The 21,955-nt window shown below is 41.2% G+C and overlaps 1 protein-coding gene across 1 annotated transcript in view; it reads right to left on the bottom strand.

Moving 5' to 3' along the window:
• The window catches only part of LOC120916789 (mucin-5B-like), a gene marked incomplete at its 3' end in the record, with an annotated part of 138,153 nt that overhangs the window by 60,461 nt on the left and 55,737 nt on the right, over positions 1-21,955 (bottom strand). Inside the window, exons 10-11 of the mRNA XM_040327726.1 lie at positions 11,206-11,316; positions 2,208-2,387 (exon numbers count right to left, since the gene is read on the bottom strand). Of these exons, the coding sequence (XP_040183660.1) occupies positions 2,208-2,387; positions 11,206-11,316 (291 nt within the window). The remainder of the gene's footprint in view (positions 1-2,207; positions 2,388-11,205; positions 11,317-21,955) is intronic.

Raw genomic sequence — 21,955 nt, 5'->3', positions numbered from 1 at the left:
AATCAATCAATAACTTACCATAATATTTTGTTCATTTTAAAGAGAAACATTGTTTTTTACTTTATTAGAACATAATATTATTATTATTATTATTGTTATTAATAATATATATATATATATATATATATATATATATATATATGTATATATATATTTATTTATAATGTAAAAACCAAATAATGAATACTTAGCAATCATGGCAAAAACAACCAGATTGATTTCCATTTACAAAATATGGGTATTTTTATGGGTATTTTATATGTATACACAGAATATCATGAATACACGTATATCAATATCACTATATACAGACCCATCGTGATTTCCATGAACCTATTACTGGATATTACGTATTAGCGATTCCAGGGAGTCACGATGAGTCGCATTTATTAGATACACTATTATTAAATTCATTAATTAAAATTCATCAATTAACATTTAATTGTATTATTAATTATTATGACACTGCACCAGTTTATAACCCATTGGGTCTTTTGGAAGACTCGCTTAGGTATTTTTTCTTTTAGCACTTTATTTAATTTATTTAATTTAATTTATTTCATTCAAATTCACAGTTTTTCACAGTGATTAATGGAGGTGTGTGGAGGAGTATGGGGTTTGCACCTGTGAAGATGAGCTGGGCGCCTGCTGGGAGCTGTTAAGAACACAGCAAGGACTTTTGAAATTCGGGGGTGAAGACCCATCTACAAACAAACTCTCAAAAGCGGAAAATTTGTGGGCAACCTTCTATCAACACCACAGATCTGTGGAGCTTGGATTTAATTGGTGATCACTAATGAATGGAGAGTTCCCCTATTGGGATATCGCTAGTTGAAGATAACCATTTGGGCTGCTGCTGGATCTGATTTTTATGCTGTACATTTACTGAATTCTGGTAAGAGTCAGTATTATCTGTGGTGGAGGTCTCCTGTTTGTTCTGAACACAGTGTGGTTGCCATCACTGTTACCTGAGATTTCTTTCATCACTACACCTGTGGACTGCTTCAAACCTCTTGGCTTGCCTAGATTGTTAAATTGTGTATATCAACTGCAGAGACATTCATGACATCCAATAGTCATTTACAATCTATATTCACACCACTGGTGGTTTTCACCACCATATTTTGAACTGTTTCTAACCTATGGTTTGTTAGTCACTGGTGGTTCATTATATCACTCTAAATTAGCGCGACTTCCTTTTTCTATTATTAATGCATATTTGCATTTTGTTCATAAAAATAAAAAGAGATAATACACAATTCTTTTACATTTTCACTTTTCACATTAATGTTTACATTTATATTTATTTCATTTATCACATTCACCAGAATGACATGCAAGATTTGCACAGCCATAGATAAATCAATTAACATAAATACATACACGGAAATACAAAAATAAACACAAAATGTAGGTTTTTGATGGGTGTGTGTGTTTCTCAATCACATGTTTTGGATTCATCTGTGTTCACAGGAGATACCAGCTAATTACTTGTTAATTGGGTCTCCAATCACCATCCCACTGGCCTTGTGATCAGTGAGTAAGAGTATATATTCAATATCCATTTGTTGTGTATGTTAGCTATGATTAAGCACTGAGTTACAGTGTGAAACGCGTCAGCTTGTATCTGTTTTTTTTTTGCTGTGGCTTATATTTTTGTGATATGATTTTATCTTACAATAAAGGAACCCATTTTTGGAGTGCGGCTGTCCAAACCTTCCTTCGTATTTTTTGCATTACCATTGCATTGCCAGCACCCGTTGCTTTGGATCCAGTGAAGAGGTTCAACAATCACACTTGAGCGGTTACCCCCTTCTTCTAAGGTAAAGGAAGCTACTTAGGGGGAAAAATATTTACCTTTACAACCCCTTTAAACATTTAACCTGTTTCTGCCTAGTCCTCTCCTGATTGAAGGCTGAATACCCACTTTGTCAAGATTAAAACTACTCGCGGCTATAATGAATTGTCGGGTCCCAGCAATACAGATAAAAGTAATTGAAAAAAAAATGGCATGGGTTCCCCCCCCCCCCCAGTCCATTACCAGGCCCTTTGGATCTGATATGAATATTAAGGGAAACCCCAAACCAAAATGTAAAAAAAATTGCGTGAGGTCCACCAAATTCCATACCCTTCAGGTCCACCCCTGTATAATCCCAGGCTTCCAAAACTTCCTAAACATACAAAGTAAAGACATTTTTTTATCTTACCTGAAACTGTTCTGGGACCTTGATTGAAAGACCAGTCTTCTTATCCCAAACCAGGATAATTCCATTTTTTGCTTTGATGATTAAATTAAGACTATTGTTTTTTATGTAATAAGGGGTTTCTTCTCCATCTCCCACATTAATAACCTCCACTCCGCCATCACTAAGAAGGAGTTCATAACCCTGAAAAATATAGGAACACATTTTAAATCTAAGGGAAAATCATTCTTCATGATGTTTTTGTAAATTCTCTCCATGTTGGCCATATATTGTAGGTGTGAAAGCTGCAGTAATTTTTGCCAGTTTTTGCAGACTGCCTCATGAATATATCCTGGCAGAATGGCACGGCTGCACAAAGCAATGTACCTGTACGTTGCTTTGAAAAAGTGTCCGATAAGTCCACCATAATGTCGCCATAATGTCGCAGTCACGATAAAAATCGCTGATCGCCGCCATTACTAATAATAAAACATTTATAATAAAAATGCCATAAAACTATCCCCTATTTTGTAGAAGCTATAACTTTTTCGCAAACCAATCAATATACACTTATTGCGATATATATATATTTTTTTACCAAAATTTGTAGACGAATACATATCGGCCTAAACTGAGAAAGAATTTTTTTTTTAATTTTTTTTTGGGGGATATTTATTATAGTAAAAAGTAAAATATATAGCTTTTTTTTTTCAAAATTGTCACTCTTTTTTTGTTTACAGCGCCAACAAATAAAAACCGCGGAGGTGATCAAATACCACCAAAAGAAATCTCTATTTGTGGTGAAAAAAAGGACGTCAATTTTGTTTGGGTGCAACGTCACACTTGTCAGTTAAAGCAACGCAGTGCTGAATTTCAAAATGTGCTCTGGTCAGGAAGGGGGTACATTTTTCCGGGGCTGAAGTGGTTAAAAAGAAAACCACTCTTGGGACATGTTGGTAAGAACACTGGAAGCTGCGTAGGAAAATATTGTTCTGTTCAGATTAAATTAGTTGTGTATATATATATATATATATATATATATATATATATATATATTTCTAACATATGTGACAGGAAGTCAGGTAAATCTGTGGGTGTTGTCACAGACAGGAGATACATTTGTGCCTGGTTTAGACAATACACCAATTGTTATTAGGCGTCGGCTGCAGAAGTAGCCATAAAGGTTTAGGGCGTTGGAAAAGTTCAGCTGTTCAGAATGAGGCAATTAAGGCCTATATAAGTAATCCAGAGGATTACCACTGAATGGCTGCATCCTGAGGCTTTGTGAGTAAGGAGAGCAGTAGCTGAAAGTCTTCTGAGGAGGTGAGGAGGTGATTGATTTTTCTGTGTGATAAAAATCAAAAGACTATTGTTTTTCTGCTGTATGACCAGCAGTGTCTGCCCAGCACTAGGCTATGCCAGACTCCCTATGTTCCTGTGTGGTGAAGGTAGATGCCCCAAGTGGCCAGGGTTTATTTAATGTTTGATTTTGTTTATGCTGTTCGGATGCTTGTACTTGTTTCCAGCAAGATGGAAGAATAAACCAAAATCTTTGTTTTCAACCGTGTTCGACTGCCTGTCTGTATAAATTCAGTGTGTAGTGAACCCATCCAGGGGGTCACACACCCCGCTACCGAGCTAACCCCTTACACATAGTAAGAATCAATTCACTAAGCTATAACCTTCCAATGTTCCACCACTTGCTCCAGGGCCAACTGTTTAAGAGATAATTGTCCTTGCTTCAAAAAGTTCTCCTCTCACTTTCTATTTTGCCTTGAGACATGCAGTAGAAAAAAATCTTCCCAGTGCGCCACAGCAAAAAAAGGATCTTGACTTTTGATGTACTATAACTATTAGTACTAGGGTTGCACCGAAACTGATACCGGTATCAGTATAGGTGCTGATACTAAGCATTGCAATTTCTGCCTGATCTGCTACAGTAAATTAAATTTGAGTCTAGCTGCTACTTTTTGTATGTCTCAGAGCAGGGGTGGGCAAGACAATGTTTGCCCAATATAAAAGGAAAAGCTGCGCTGCAAGTTAAATCAACATAAATGATCAATTATGTTAAAGGTACACAAAATCCCAGTGCAAAACTGAAAAAAACACTCACATGGTGTGATATCGTTTTAAAAATATTTAATGTAAAAAGGTATTGCACTCACAATATTGTTTAGCCGGCCGGCTCTGCTGTCTGCTCGTCCTTCCGGGTAGACAGCGTGGATCGTGCTGACGTCACCACGATCCACGCTGTCTACCCGGAAGGACGAGCAGACAGCAGAGTCGGCCGGCTAAACAATATTGATCGCACTTTTTAACCGATATACATGTGAGTGCAATACCTTTTTACATTAAATATTTTTAAAACGATATCACACCATGTGAGTGTTTTTCTCCTCTGGGTTACATCTATGGAGAAAGTTGGTCTGACATAGAAGATTGGTGATACAGGAGAGAGAGTGGCAGTTTATCCAGGACCCTTATTGACCATGTTATACATGCCTGAATTAATTCTTGCTCTGGTAAGCAGTTGGTACATAAGTGGTGGTGGATTTGTCATCTGATTCACAAGATTTTTGCCTGGATATTTAGCCTCACCCATTCGGAGAACTTTCTGTCACTTCCTGCAATCTTCTGTGATACATCCTACATGGACTTTTGCACAAATCTTTTTTTCAGTTTTGCACTGGGATTTTGTGTACCTTTAACATAATTGATCATTTATGTTGATTTAACTTGCAGCGCAGCTTTTCCTTTTATATTGTATTTATGTGTGTATCTTACATATAAGCTGCAGCAGCTTTTTTTATTTTTATTTTTATTTTTTCCCATCATATTTTATATTATTTTTCACATATTTTTATAGTGTCATCACTATCTCACATATTAGACCTGTGCAGTATCTTCCAATATATAAATGTTTGCCCAATGCCTTCTCAGTATTCTCCTTACCTCTGCCCCTGTGTCTTTCCAGCTCCCACCTCCTCCACCCCCACCAGCTTCCTTCCCAATACTGTCTTCTACTAAAGCCTCCTACTTTTTTCCATTGCTGCAGATAACTGGCTGACCATACATTCCTTTAATATGTCCACAGCCACCAATACATAGCCCAGCCCTCAAGCCATATCCTCTACCACCTCAATGTAACACTCCAGAGGTCCCTCCCAGCCATTGAGCAATCTCCCAATAACCCTCCCATCCTCCTCCTCTTCCCCCCCTTCCCTGCGATCACAGCCTTTTCTATCCAAACCCCACCCCAGCCCTCCCTCCCCACAACCCATACCCCACTCCACCCTCAACTACCCTGCCCTCACCCCCTACTCCCCCCTCCCACCTTTTCCACGCTGCCCTAAACCCAGGCTCACCCAACGCCCTAACTACCCATCTCTACCTTCCAAAACACCCCTCTACCTACACTTCCTAGGAAAATTGTATTGGTAATTGGTATCGGCAAGTACTTAAACACTTAATTTATCATGCCTGTTTACCCCCTATGGACCAGGCCATATGTTTACATTTCAGCTATGTGTCTATTCGTGAGACTATAACTTTTCAATTACTTATGATACAAAATGAATACATATATATTTTTGGGGGGAACAAACAGAGCTTCCTTGTGATTTTAAGGTCTTCTGATAATTGTATGAATTTATTAGCATTTTAACTGCTTGCAGACCAGCTGCCACAGTTATACGGCAGCAGGTCGGCTCTGCTGGCCGAGATCACGTAGCTATACGTCATCTCTCCCAGCAGCCCTGATCCCGGCGCGCATGCCCGGCGCACGCGATCGCTGCCGGGCACCCGCGATCGTTCGTTACAGAGCGAGAACCGGGAGCTGTGTGTGTAAACACACAGCTCCCGGTCCTGTCAGGGGAGAAATGCCTGACCGTCTGTTCATACAATTTATGAACAGCGATCAGTCATTTCCCCCAGTCAGTCCACCCCCCTTCAGTTAGAACACACCCAGAGAACATACTTAACCCCTTCCTCGCCTCCTAGTGTTAACCCCTTCCCTGTCAGTGGCATTTTTATAGTAATCAATGCATTTTTATAGCACTGATCGCTATAAAAATGTCAATGGTCCCAAAAATGTGTCAAAAGTGTCTGAAGTGTCCTCCATAATGTCGCAGTACCGAAAAAAAACGCTGATCGCCGACATTACTAGTAAAAAAAAATATTAAGAAAAATGCCATAAAACTATCCCCTATTTTGTAAACGCTATAACTTTTGTGCAAACCAATCAATAAACACTTTTTGCGATTTTTTTTTTGAAAAATATGTAGAAGAATACGGCCTAAACTGAGGAAATTTTCTTTTTTATATATATATTTTTGGGGGATATTTATTATAGCAAAAAGTAAAAAATATTCATTTTTTTCAAAATAGTCGCTCTATTTTTGTTTATAGCGCAAAAACTAAAAACTGCAGAGGTGATCAAATACCACCAAAAGAAAGCTCTATTTGTGGGAAAAAAAGGACGCCAATTTTGTTTGGGAGCCGCGTCGCATGACCGGGCAATTGTCAGTTAAAGCCGAATCGCAAAAAGTGGCCTGGTTTTTGACCAGCAATATGGTCCGGGGGTTAAGTGGTTAAGAGGAAAAACAAGTAAAATTTTGAAAAAAAAAATTCTAGTTTGATCAGCAATATTTTAACAGTATATTTAAAAGTACCATTCCTATGGGGAAAACTTATATATTTTATTCTGCTACTTGTTCTATTTACTGCAACACTAAAAAATGTTTTTGTTAAACGGGGCTTATACAGGGTGATTTACTGAAATGAATTGGTTAAATGGTAAAATTAAGGTTAAATAAGGGTATGTATATATATTTTTTTAATTAAGGGTTAAAATTGCCTGTGCACACAATAAACCATTATCTGTGTTAGCTGCAGCCCTCTCATCTCACAAATCACTGTCTGTCAGTCTCCAAGACATACAAGACACACCTGAAGTACAAATGGAGAGATTTATTGGGCGTTCTTAACACGCCAAAGGTAGACAACTGGTTAAAAAATGTATTGGTGCTTGTACTCGGTGTTAAAAAAATTGTATCGGTGCATCCCTAATTAGTACAACTGTTATATAGAAAATATAACAAAATACAGTTCACCCTTGTATTTTTTAACCTACAGAAGAATTTGAAAAATGGAAGTATTGTCTGAACCATGCTGGTCAGTGGAGAATAGGTACCAGATAAATATCTCAAGCTGTTTATTAACCACTAGTCGACCAGCTGCTGCAGTTATACTGCGGTAGGTTGGCATGGCTGTGCAAATCTCCGTAGCTATATGCCGCTCCTTTAAGATTTCATAGCAGGCGCACAGGCGCACCCGCCACGTGTTCCCGGAGCCGATGCATGTGCCCGGTGGGCTGCGATGTCGCCGATCACCCACGATCGCTTGTGACAGAACGGGGAGAGGAGACAGATTGTGTGTTCCTACTAAGTAGGAACACCAATCGGTCTCCTTCCCCAGTCTGTCTCATCCCCCCTACAGTTAAAACACACCTAGGGAACACAGTTAACCCCTTGATCGCCCCCTAGTGTTAACCCCTAGTGGCTATTTTTAGCTCTGATCACTGTATAAATGTCAATGGTCCCAAAATAGTGTCAAAAGTGTCCGATCTGTCTGCTGCAATGTCGCAGTCCTGATAAAAATCGCAGATCACCGCTATTCCTAGTAAAAAAAAGTGATTATAAAGTCCTGTTTTTTTTCTATAAAAATAACAAACATGTCATACCTGCTCTGTTGCAGTGGATTTGCACAGAACAGATCAGATCCTCCTCTTATCTGGTCTCTGGCTGGAGCTCCTGCCCCTTCCCTCCTTATGGGTGCCCCCACAGCAAACAGCTTGCTATGGGGGCACCCTAGTCAAGTCACAGCTCAGTGTATCCATTCAGACATGGAGCTGGCCCTGTCCCTTCTCTCTTCTCATTGGCTGACTGGCTTTGATTGACAGCAGCGGGAGCCAATGGCACTGTGCTGCTGTCTCCGCCATTGAAGAGGGGAGTCTCGGATGGGCAAGACATTCCTACAACATTGCTGGAACTAAAGGGACCTTAGGTAAGTATTAGGGAGGCTGAGGGGGACTGTTGCACACAGGAGGCTTTTTATCTTAAAGTGGATGTAAACCCCCAAAAAAAAATTTTGTTTGATGTCACAATGTAGAGTATAAGATTTCCTATCATCTGTGCCCAGTCTTGCCACACCGAGTTAATCCAGCTCTGAGCAATCCTCTTTTATTGTTCAGTGAAAATTAACAGACTTCCAGATAAAACCCTGTCTAAATACAAAGGGCCAGATCCTCAAAAGGGATACGCCGGCGTATCTACTGATACGCCATCGTATGCCTGTTTCTATCTTTGGAACTGATCCACAGAATCAGTTTCCCAAAGATAGGCAGAAGATCCGGCATGTGTAAGGGACTTACACTGCCGGATATTAGGATGCAGTACCGCATCCGCCGCTGGGGGCATTTCGAGTCGAAATGCCGCTTTGCGTATGCAAATGAGCACTTACGGAGATCCACGAAGCGGTTTAGCTTCGTGAAATCTCCATAAATACATACGTTGCAATCGTAAAATTAGGGCTGCTTTTACAAAGTGTAAACTGTTTACACCTTGTAAAAGTAGACCCTTCTTTGCAGCGACGCTGATTTATTTATTTTTTTTTCAATTTTTTTTCCCGCCGTATCTTTTTTTTTCCCGACGCAACTTTTTTTACCCGGCGCGATTCACAAAACACAGCGTAACGTAATTTTGCGATATGCCCGTCGGGAAAATGACGTCACAAGCATGCGCAGTACGTCCGGCGCGGGAGCGCGCCTAATTAAAATGGGACTCGCCCCATTTGAATTGGGAACGCCTTGCGCCGGCCGGATTTAAGTTACACAGCCGGAAATTTCTAGGTAAGTGCTTTGTGGATCGGGCACTTAGGTAGAAATTTTGCGGCAGTGTAACTTAAATCAGAATAGTTAAGTTACGGCGCCTCTTTGTGGATCTGGCCCAAAGTCCTTTCCTCTCTCCTTGCTTTGAGTGACAGGTTATTTACATATCTAGCTTGGACATGTTTATCATATGTTATGTTATGTTTATCATAATATGAGGTGATCCACAGGTCATTGTATATTACCAGGATGTGTTATGTGGGGGAGGGTGGATTTCTCACATTTTAAACTGTGGATCACCTCATATTATGATAAACATAACATAACATATGATAAACATGTCCAAGCTAGATATGTAAATAACCTGTCACTCAAAGCAAGGAGAGAGGAACCGACTTTGTATTTAGACAGGGTTTTATCTGCAAGTCTGTTAATTTTCACTGAACAATAAAAGAGGATTGCTCAGAGCTGGATTAACTCTGTGTGGCAAGACTGGGCACAGATGATAGGAAATCTTATACTCTACATTGTGACATCATACAAATAAATACACATTTTTGGGTTTACAAAAAACCTTCTGCCTTTACATCTCCTTTAAAAAGCATCTTCAGTGGCTCCCCCCCCCAAAAAAATCAAATACTGTAGCCACTGGCTTTTAATATAAGGACACTTACCTGTCCAGGGATCCAGTTCTGTCCTCACCTGAATCGGTTCTCAACGATCATGTCCCCAGCACCAGCATCTTTACTATGGGATGTTGGCTGTAAGTCCATAGCACGGCACTTTGTGAATTGTCACACAGCTTCCTGGGACCTGTGACGTGTCCCAGAAAGCTGCAGGGGGGTTAAACCTCCACTTGGGTTGCCTAGGCTGACAATGTTGCTGTCCGCTGTGCCTCCTTTTCTCTCTTGTGTCTCTCTAATACAGTGTATTACTGGCCAGATCACCAAGTGAAAACAGAGGAAAATCAACAGAAAAAAATTGGATGCAGCCACCATATCTAATGATTAGTAAGATGCAATATAGAAAATGTATGGTTTTGGGTTTAATACCATTTTAAGTATTAAGGGAGACAACGTGATTAATAATATTAAAGATGTATTAAACCCGAAACCAAAAATGTTATATATTGCCATTGCCAGGACCGGTAAATAGAATGCACACCGCCGTGCAGATCCCAGTCCACCCACATGCTTGAATTGTTCTACTTGTAAGTGTAATTGCTTTTAAACTTTTAATAAATCATACATTATTATGTTATGGAAATCTTTCTCTTTATTGGATTCCATATTACAATTATACTGAGAGTCCTGTAATCGAAAGAGAAGGAAGGAACCATATTGATCCACTTGCCAAAGTATACAAACACTGTTTTTTTTAATCATACTGTTGGTGAGTGAGGAATTCAGGAGGGGAGCACAGAGTGGCACCTTGGATTTTCACAAGAAAGAATCATCAACACTGGCACTTTGTTTGCACCGATGGAGTATTTTTTTTTAATGCACTGGCACTTTATATATATAAATGTATGTAATTTAGCACATGTGATCTAGTATGTGGAAGCAGCGCTAAGTTTATTTATTTTTTTTAAGTTTTTATTGCTGTCTAGGTTCACCCCTTTTATTTGTCATGGTGACCATTGTTACCGGTTACATGAAGTTAAGGGAGTTGCAAAATGTTAAAGTTGTTACCAGAACAAGAGGTTAAGGGAGATCAACTGTTTAAAGTGGGAGTAAACGCCCATGGATTAATTTTACCTATAGGTAAGCCTGTAATAAGGCTTACCTATAGGTACTGTAAATATCCCCTGAATGTGCACCGTTTTGAATATTACTGTAGATGCAGCCAGTGACGTCTCTGGTGCATGCGCTTGGAAGGAACGGCATACCCATGCTGTTTCTTCAGAGCCCTATGCCATAAATGGTGGCTCTTGTTCTAAGGCAAGTTTGACATACTAGCAGATTATAACATTGCCTTGGAGGTTTACTAAATTGCTACCACTTTAAAAGTAGAATTGCTCTCACTTTACAGATATGTTTTCTTACTTCCTGTTGTGGCACAAGGACAGAAAGTAAAGAAAACTCTTCTGAAACTAAATGAAAAAAAAAAAAATCCTTTGTGAAATAAAGAACTTACCTCTAGAATAACTATGATGGTCTTGGCACAAGTTAAACCAGTGTCACTACATTGTGTATTTTCAGAAATAACTTTAAATGTTGAATTCTCTTTATCCTCTCCACAACAATCCTGAAAACAATCACATTGTATAAGTTTATGATGTGCTATGCAAAAATAGGCAATGAATTGTTTTATAAAAACGGTATATTTTGGAACTAATCTCATTATTGCATGCTATCAAATTCAAAATATGTTTTACATTCATATTTTTTATTCAACACCTCTGAAGCAGCTGGATTGGTCTAGGAAAATCAGTATGCTGAAGGAGTCCAGATTGTTTAGGTGATCGCTGAGGCTGAGGCCCCATACTCACGACCAAACATGTCTGCTGAAACTGGTCCGCGGACCAGTTTCAGCGGACATGTTCGTTCGTGTGTAGGCAGTAACGGACAGGATTCCAGCAAACATTCGTCGGCCAGACCGTTTTCCAACGAACAACTGTTTCCTGGTCTTGCTTTAAAACAGTCTGCTGGAATCGTGTCCGTCAGACATGTTCGGTCGTCTGTACACAAAAGCAGCGTACAAAAACCCCGCGCATGCTCAGTCCAAATGAGGAGACGGGAGCGCTCGTTCAGGTAAAACTCGCGTTTGTTTGGGATATGGCACATTCGTCATTAGAAACCTTTTATTCTCGCAAAAGAACAATGTCTTAAAAAGGCGCACTAAACCACATTTTCTTGCCTCGTTTTATTAATTCTTCTCTTGCTAGAATAACCCTGTTCTCTTGCTGATGCAATTTCAATAGAGTTGTCCCATACTGAAATGTCACATTTCTTGCTTGTGATGTAATCCTTTAATAAGGTTTTCTATGCCAGACGTGTGTTTTGGTTGGTGGTCCTCCATAATTTATAGTAGTAATTTTTGTAAATGAATGTGCATTTATTTATTTTTTTTGGTTCTTTCTAGTTATGTCACCATTTTGTTTAATATATTTTTACATGTTTTTTTTAAAAAATCTTTGATTTTTTTTTTTTTTGTGTTTCATTTGAGAATATTGAACCATGTTGGCACACCAAATGTCCCCCCCCCCAAGGAGTGTGTTCTTTGTAAATGACCCATTGTATATTTATTAAAGGTTTGCTGCCTAATAATCCCCACAGTATAACTAACAAACAATAAACATGTTTTCAAATGAAAGCAAAAAGCCTTTTATTTAGGCAAATGTCATCTCTAAAAATAAACAGAACGGCAGCACTAGAATAGATAGCAAACTATATGCAAACTTGCATTTCCAACATGGTGAAGGATAAACTTCCAAGCCTCAGGAGCCAAACCCAAAAATATGAAGCAGCAGCACAGAAACAAAGGAACCCAAACTGTGGTAGTCCAAACAATATGTCCTTTATGTGGAAGGAAATGGAAGGCAGAGAATCAACGTTTCCTCCTCTTTCCAGCCTTCCCTCCAGGCAGCCTTCCAGCGGATCTAACACGGGGTCTTGCAGGTGGGGTCGATGTGGCAGCAGGAGGATGGTGTTCCGCAAGCCGGGCCGGGTCACATATCCCAGTGTCTGGGGTCAGCAGGCCCTTCTGCATCCACCAAAGGACCTGGTTCATCAGGGCCTTTGCCAGTCTTCTCTGGCCCTCCTCCCCTTCATTCAAATCGTGGGCCAATGAGGCACTGAAGGCCTCTGTGGGGTTGAGGGGGGCCCTCATGATGGCGCTTGCCTCCTGTATCATGCGGAGGCTTGCCTCCTCCACAGGCCTCAACTGCCTCCTTCGGCCTGATGGCCTCACCTGGGGGGGAGAAGACTGGCTGGTGGTGGTTCTCCTGGCCTGGGGGACCTGCTGCAGGCCACTGGGCCCAGCCTCCTCCTGGCTGCCACTGACCCGGCCTCCTCCTGGCTGCCACTGACCCCGGCCTCCTCCTGGCTGCCACTGACCCCGGCCTCCTCCTGGCTGCCACTGACCCCGGCCTCCTCCTGGCTGACAGAGACGTGAGGATCTGCCACCTCCTGGCTGATCTCTTCTTCCTGTGTGCAAAAAAAAGGACATTTTTTACAATTTCGCTAAATAAAACCACACTCATTTTCATGTTTTTCGTTTAGTATTTTCTGTTCATTATTACTTGAATACACTCTACTTCTGACCCCTGCAGTTGTCATCCCTGACACCTATTTGTCTGTACACCTTTTTTTGTGCTTTTTCCCAGCTTGGCTTTTCTTTTACAATATCAAATCATTAATCCACCAATAATTATTTACGCCAGAAATATAGAGGAAACTACTATACCTCCTCATCGAAGGGTGGCAGATCTGCATCTCTGTCAGCCAGGCCCTCTTCCTCCGACTCTGCAGGGCTGTGGTCATCTGGGGAATGTCCGCTGGAAGGTAGCATGGAGGAAAGGTTGGAAGAAAGACTCGACATCGTTTTCCTGCCTTCCATTTCGTCCCGCAAAAAAGCCATCTGTTTGTAATACCACAGTTTGGGTTCCTTTGCTTGTGTTGCTGCTGCTCCCGATTTTTTGCTTTTATTAGCTTTATATGCTCTTCTGTATGTGCTTCTCAGGTTGGCAAGTTTATCCTTCACCATGTTGGCAGTGCATCCTGGCACCCATGTTTGCATATAGTTTGCTAGCTCTTCTAGTGCTGCCGCTCGTACCTCTTTATTGCAATATAACGCGTGTTTGGAATTCCACAGGATGGGCGTGTCCTGATATTTTTGGAGTAAGGCCTCTATAGCTTCCTTGGTTTGTAGTTGGTCCATTTCCCGTTATGAAATATGATATTTCTTTTTGAGTCTACATTCGCAAAACATAAACCAAAGAAAAATAAACATTCAAAAGGATCAGCGTTGACCTTGATATAATATGTGTCTTCAAATTTATTACCTATATCTAATTACAAACACAGTCTCTCTTGTTTAAACAATGATTGGCAGCTCGGCCGCATTGGTTGTACCAAACATTGATTTGCTAGATGCAGAGCCATTGTTAACATTGCAGTAACAATTTTTAAGATAGAAAAATAAACAATGATTACAAATGACAGTATTCATCTCGGCACTCTTTCATGTGTAAATCTCATGCCCCTGACAATGGATGACATAAAAGACACTTCCTAATGACCTCTGTACAACCAACACTTGAACAATACTTTGCCTGATCTGAATACACCATTCAAAAACTTGTCAATGAGGTACAGCATTGTTCACATCTCTATTTTGTCAGTTGTCCAAAAGCATTTGGATACCAAAATAACATTGTGGTACCCCATAGACAGAATAGCTTAAAACGGGTGCAACCAACAGCCCAAACCCCCATCCCATGTGTCTACATTTTATAGGCCTCTGCTGATCCAATTTTTAATTTCCTTACCTTCCTGTCTCTCGCTCCTCGTTTCTCACGCTCGCCTAATTACCGCGTAAGATGCGTAATCACGGCGTGCACCTTTTAAACACTCCGCGTATTTATTAAAGCCCGCCCTCGTCACCTTTGCTAGGCCCCTAATCAATGTGTTTAGGAAATATGGCGTTAACTGTGTATGTTCTGGATGCGCTCGAAGATTCTCCGCGTAACCTACGTAAACACGTTGTTTGCATTCTCTACACTCCGCGTATGTATTAAACGCCGCCCTCTTCTCCGCCCATGGCGTAACAATTCATCTTTTCCCCGCCCATAATCTCTGTGGGAAAGGAAAGATGGCGATGTCACACGAGCGGGCACGATGCTCTCATGCCACAAGTGAAGGGACAGAGGCAGGGACGTCCCGATCAAGGCAAAGAAGATATAAAGCCACTAATATGCGGTTCCAGGAAATGGTGGAGTTAGTTTACATCATGCGAAAGAAGGACTATGATGGTGAATTAGGGCCATACAAGACCCCTAACCGCCGAAAGGCACATATTATGGACAAGGTGGCGAGGAGAATGCAGAGGATGTTTGGGATCACCAGGTCCAAGGAACAGCTGAGGAAACGCTGGTCAGACTTAAAATTGAGGGAGCCACATCAGATGAAGAAGATCCTTAAAATTCTTCGTAAAAGTAAGTAAATATATTTTGGGGTTGGGGGGGGGGGGGGTTGATAGTCTGCAATAATGTGTTGCCATGTATATTTCACCATCTGCCTCCTTGGCCTGCTTGTAATTTTAAAGACATGTTGTCATTTATTTTTTATGACATAAATAACTACATATTTACAAATAGTGTTCTTAGTAAACCACGTAACATCACATAGTTTCTCAGAAAGGCTCGGTTATTCCAGGAACAACACACCTGGACATGGCTCACTGGCCAAAAACTTTGTTTGTAAACATTGTGTAAAAGCTAGTTCTAAAAAATAGAATGAGGAGAATGGGAAAGGCAAACAGGATACATTCTAAAAACAGTGGTACTAAAGCAGATGTTTTCACATCTGCAATGCACAGCACCTGTGTCTCCCCAAATCAAAAATGGGTTTTGGTAGGGTCTCCCAAAAATACAGTTTAGGGGGGACATCCATGTGTGTCACTTTGCTAAAAAGGGGCAGGATCAGAGCTTGCCATAGAAGTAATTGCAAAATGTAGGTTTGGTGAAAGATAAAAGTAACTAAATGAAAGCCTCTTCTAAGCAATGTGTGCGATTTATGCTCTCCAATATCTGTGTGCTGATGAGTATACATTTTTTTTCTTGTTATTTAAGGGGAAAGAAGTCGCCAGCATTTGGAGGAGGCAGAGAGGGCCAGACAAGGCCAAAATCTTCCATCTCAACATGTGGAGGAGGAGGAGGATGTGGAAGGAGAAGAGGATGTGGAAGGAGAAGAGGATGTGGAAGGAGAAGAGGATGTGGAAGGAGAAGAGGATGTGGAAGGAGTAGAGGATGTGGAAGGAGTAGAGGATGTGGAAGGAGAAGAGGATGTGGAAGGAGTAGAGGATGTGGAAGGAGTAGAGGATGTGGAAGGAGAGGAGGAAGGAAGAAAGGATGAAGGAAGAGAGGAGGAAGAAGTAATTTTGGACTTAGAATTTATAGCAGATGAAGGGCAAGTGGCGGAAGAACAATTTGGCGAATTGAAAGAAGGTGGATTGATGGATGAAGGAGGAGTCGAAGATGATGGGGAAGTGGTGGAAGAAGGAGGAGTGATAGAAGATGATGGGGAAGTGGTGGAAGAAGGAGGAGTGATAGAAGATGTCGAAGAGGTGGAAAGGAGAAGCCCATCAGGTCAGTGTCACCCTAGCTTGATTATAAAAAACATATGTAGATAGGCCTCATCCAAAAATAATTTGGTAAATGACCATTTTTTTTGTTTTTAGGGGAGGAGGATGGTGTGTCAATATTTTCACGTGCAAGTGCTGCTATAATTATTCAGCAGGTAATGGAGTGCAGCACTGAAATGCACAATATGCGTGAAAGGATGGTTGTCATGGAACAGAATGTAACAAATGTCCTTTTGGAATGCAGCACGGAAATGGACAATATGCGGCAAAGAATGATGGTCATCGAATCTAATTTCAAAAATATTATTGACATGATGGGCCGTGTCAAAGACTGAAACACCCCCCGCCCATCCCCCGCCCCCACAAACATTTTTACTGTTTTAATAATGAATACGCCAAAATTTGAAGATACACACACAGTGTGCCAACATGTGCTATCTGCCATCACAGAATATCTAGTGTCTGTGCTTTGTGGGTCCAACCCCCTCCTCCATCCTCAAGTAGTTGAGAGGAAGGGTTTGCTCCCACAAAACACAGACATTGATCACCCATGATGTCAGATAGCACATGTGGCCATTTGTCTGTTGAACCAATGACATTTGGCGAGTTTGCACTGAATGTGTGTATCTTCAAATTTTGGCGTGTTCCAGTGTGAAAGCACACCATGACTGACTGCTGTTGTGAATTTTTATATTTTTATATTTTTATTTTTTTACTTTTTGACCATGTTGACCATGTTGTACATTTTTGGCTACTATAAAGTTTAGACCATAAAGAATAAACACCGATAAAAATTCAAAATATATATATATAGAATTATAAATCTCTCTAATCACTGAATTTAGTGAAGTCGAGATTTGACTCCTAAATCTCAACAACAAATATTCGTATTTAAAAACACACCAAACAATTAATAAAAAAAAAAAAAAAAATTATAGGTTTTTGGGCCTAAAAAATATGCCGAGAAGAAAAAATACAAAGGCGGTAAACACCACACCAAAAATATTCTATATATATATATATATATGTAAACAATAAATCAAACTAAATTTTGATAAACAAAACTGTGAACTTGTTAAAAAATGTATAATCTTCATACTATTTTTTGGTGAATTACCTGAAAAAAAAAAAAAAAAAAAAAATAATTATTGTAGACTCCTAAGTACAAAAGCAGGGAGTAGTGAAAAAAATATAAACTAATTTTTGGGGTCATGAACAAGCAAAAATAAAAAAAAATGACCTACAAATTTTCTAATGGAGTTGCTTGTTATTTCTTGACTCAATACCCTGTTTGTAGATGTGTGAATACTGTGCAAAATGTGGTTAAGTACTAAAAGTGGAGAAATCAATTATGCAGATAAAAAGAGAAAAAGCATTAATGACAAACAACTGTATAAAGTCCAATGGTCTAATTATTTATTATTTGTGAGAATATTCCTTTCTTTGGGGGCCGAATTAGAAAGAAATATGATCTGGCATAGCAATGGCCCCCCGACCCATGAAGTACTCAACATATTTGTCGCGTACCTCACGAGCTGATTGGGGGGCCAAGCCAGCGCGACCAGTGTCCAGCCCGGGAAGGGGATCTGAGGGTAGTCTTGCCTCAGAACCGATGTCGGGTAGGTACGTCTGGGAGTGCCTGCGTAAAAAGTTGTGCAAAATGCAGCAGGCAAATACAACGGTGTCCAATTTATATTCCGCCAGATGTATCGATGTCCTGAACAGGCGGAACCGGTTGGTGAGTATCCCAAAGGCATTCTCGACTACCCTCCGAGCCCTGGCCAACCGAAAATTAAACACACTCCTCTCTGAGGTGAGGGTCCTCTGGGGAAAAGGCCGCATGAGGTGAGGACCAAGCCCGAAAGCCTCGTCCGCTAGGAACACAAACGGAAGTCCTTCCACATTCTCTTCATCTGGTGGCAATGCCAGACCACCAGCTTGGAGACGATCATAGAAATCAGTCCGTGCGAACACTCCCCCATCAGACATCCGGCCGTTCTTCCCCACGTCCACATATAGAAACTCATACTGTGCCGACACCACCGCCATCAACACAATACTATGATAACCCTTGTAATTATAATAGTAGGACCCCGAGTGGGGTGGGGGCACTATGCGGACGTGTTTCCCATCTATTGCTCCACCGCAGTTTGGAAAATCCCACCGCTGGGCAAATTGGGAAGCCACAGACTGCCATTCCTGTGGTGTGGAGGGTAGCTGTGGGGACAAACAAAAAAAGAGATTTAGTACTTTGGCACAAAAACATCCTACAAGCATCCTTGTGAAAATTCACAGTATTATAATTGCATTTGAAAAATGTGCATGGAGAATTTGGGGAATGAAATATATAGGGCCACTTAATTAAGAGACTACACAGCCCTCTGATGGGGACTAAAAAAGTTTGAAGGGGGGGGGGGACACAAAAGCCAAAAATTCGAGCTTGCAAAAATGGAAAGGTGGGTTTGTCCCTAGGATAGCATGCTAGACAGGTTAATATTGGGTAAGGGACAAATATGCAGGTAGGTCAAGAATAAAACATGTAAAGCTTATATCAACATGCATAGGGAGAAAAGGGAACGTTAGTTAAACACACAGCATATCTGGGAAATTAAAAATAAAGTTAGTTGGCCACATTATTACAGCCAGGAAACTTACCTTTATATACTCCTCATGCAGAACTTTAATGATGGCAGCACACGTGTCCGGTATGATGACCCCAAGCGCCTGCGGAGAGATGCCTGTCGAGAACTTGAGGTCCTGCAGGCTCCTCCCAGTCGCCAGGTACCGCAACGTGGCAATAAGCCTCTGCTCGGCCGTGATGGCTTGGCGCATCACAGTGTCCTGCCTCGTGATATAGGGGGACAGAAGTTCCAGCAGACGGTTGAATACGGGGTCCGTCATGCGGAGAAAATTCCTAAAGTCATTAGGATTATTCTCCTGGAGTTCCCTAAGCAGAGGCATATGTGAGAACTGGTCACGCTGGCGCAACCAATTCTTGGTCCAGAAACGCCTCCGCCCCCTGTTTCTGGCCAAAGTACTGGAAAAATGAACATATCCAGCAGCCATCCCATAAACAGCACCAACTCGCGAAAATTGACGCTGCTGCTCCATCATGGCTTCAAACCGGCCGGCTGGTCAGTCAAGAACACACTCAAACAGAAAGCACTCGCAAATCCAGCACTACCTGCGACAAACGCGTGACAAACAGATACGAGCGCACAGGATGCGACTGCAAAAGCAGAAACAACCTGCTAGCCTATAGCCGAATGACAACTACGTTACCGCAAGCACACGCACTGAACCCGTGAATACACGCTGTCAAAGCCTGGAGACCGAGAAGCGCGAATCAGCTCTAACCAAACCTTCACTAACACGAACAAACCCGTAACTAGCAAAAGAGGAACAGAGGGCGGCGCCATTAAGTTTGGTCTTCCCCTTTATAGTGACGTCGTACGTAGTTTACGTGCACGCGTTCCGGTACGACGGTAATTTGGTCCGATGGTGTGTACAAGCCAGCGGAACCAAACAAAAATCAGCCTTGTACGCCGGAAACTGTCCGGCAGACAGTTTTCAGCGCACAGATCCGGTCGTGAGTACAAGGCCTGAGAATTAAACTTGTACCTGTGGGATACCCATTCTGCTCATATTGTGGAACTGCAGCACACACGTTCTGATACAATTGTGGAGGATGTGGACCTTGATTTAAGGGACTATGGTTCACAGCGTCTATAATAGAGATGGTGGAAGTTAGTTATCTCTGGGGAACTGATTTATTCGTGGAGAAGCACTGTTTGCTCTTTTGCATGCAACGATTTTTTGCATTCTTGTGATGTAAAAGAGTGGAGGCCTCTACATATATGGCTGAGGCACTAGTTATATATAACAGATATACTCCTATATGTGTCTGTATATTTATATTCCAAGAGGAAGCTGATATATAAGTATTCACTATCTCCAGGCTTGAGATACAGGAGATTGGAGGATACAACTGGTCGATGTACAATATATCTGTATGTTCCTGATTACGTATATTTCAATGGCAAACAGGCATGCAATAGGGGGTGGGATTGTTATATAACATGTCTGAAGTTTTCTTGTCCCGATTTGTTTAAAAGATCTCTTCAAGGGTTAAAAAAGGGTGTTAACATCTCACACACCCTCCTATTACCTCCTGAAGCAAAAATGCAGAGAAACTTCTCAAACCTCTGGAATATAGTAAGTCAATATTTGTGCCTTGAAAAGGTATTCATACCCTTTGAAATTTTGCACATTTTGTCATGTTGCAACCAAAAACGTAAATGTATTTTATTTGGATTTTATGATATAGACCACCACAAAGTGGCACATAATTGTGGAAAGAAACTGATAAATGGTTTTAATTTTTTTTTTTACAAATAAATATCTGAAAAGTGTGGCCGGTATTTGTATTCCGCCCCACTGAGTCAATACTTTGTAGAACCACCTTTCGCTGCAAGTACAGCTGCAAGTCTTTTTGAGTATGTCTCTACCAGCTCTGCACATAGAGTAAAATGTTTGCTCATTCCTCTTTGCAAAATAGCTCAAGCTCGGTCAGATTGGATGGAGAGCGTCTGTGAACAGCAATTTTCAAGTCTTGCCACAGATTCTCAATTGGATTTAGGCCTGTACTTTGACTGAACCATTCTAACACATGCATATACTTTGATCTAAACCATTGCATTGTAGCTCTGGCTGTATGTTTAGGGTCGTTGTCCTGCTGGAAGGTGAACCTATGCCCCAGTCTCACGTCTTCTGCAGACTCCAACAGGCTTTCTTCTAAGATTGCACTGTATTTGGCTTCATCCATCTTCCCATTAACTCTGACCAGCATTCTTGTCCCTGCTGAAGAAAAGCATCACCACAACAAGATGCTGCCACCACCATGTTTCAAGGTGGGGGATGGTGTGTTCAGGGTGATGTGCAGTGTTAGTTTTCTGTCACACATAGTGTTTTGCTTTTAGGACAAAAAGATTAAATTTTGGTCTCATCTGACCAGAGCACCTTCTTCCACATGTTTGCTGTGTCCCTTACATGGCTTCTTGCAAACTGCAAACAGGACGTCTTATGGCTTTCTTTCAACAATGGCTTTCTTCTTGCCACTCCTTAATAAAGACTGGATTTGTGGAGTGCACAACTAATAGTTGTACTGTGGACAGATTCCCCCACCTGAGCTGTGAATCTCTGTTGCTCCTCCAGAGTTACCATGGGCCTCTTAGCTGTTTCTCTGATTAATGGTCTCCTTGCCCAGCCTGTCAGTTTAGGTGGACGGCCATGTCTTGGTAGGTTTGCAGTTGTGCCATACTCTCCATTTTCGGATGATGGATTGAACAGTGCTGTGTGAGGGGTTCCTGGTCACGTTCAGCCACTTCCAGATTTGGCACAGAGGGGCGGTGGAATGCACGCTACACCTACCCACGAGAGTGAGACACAGTGCAGCTGGTGCTTCACGTCACATCTAGCTGTAACACGATTGATTCCTTAGTGCCAAGGTCTCGGCACTTGCACAAGTAAGCAGCCATTTGGCTTTTGTTTTTAACTGCTTGCCGACCAGCCGCCGCAGTTA

The sequence above is a fragment of the Rana temporaria genome, chromosome 11 (genome assembly GCF_905171775.1).
Source record: "Rana temporaria chromosome 11, aRanTem1.1, whole genome shotgun sequence".
NCBI classification, from domain to species: domain Eukaryota; kingdom Metazoa; phylum Chordata; class Amphibia; order Anura; family Ranidae; genus Rana; species Rana temporaria.
This window is presented reverse-complemented; position numbering and strand designations above follow the sequence as displayed.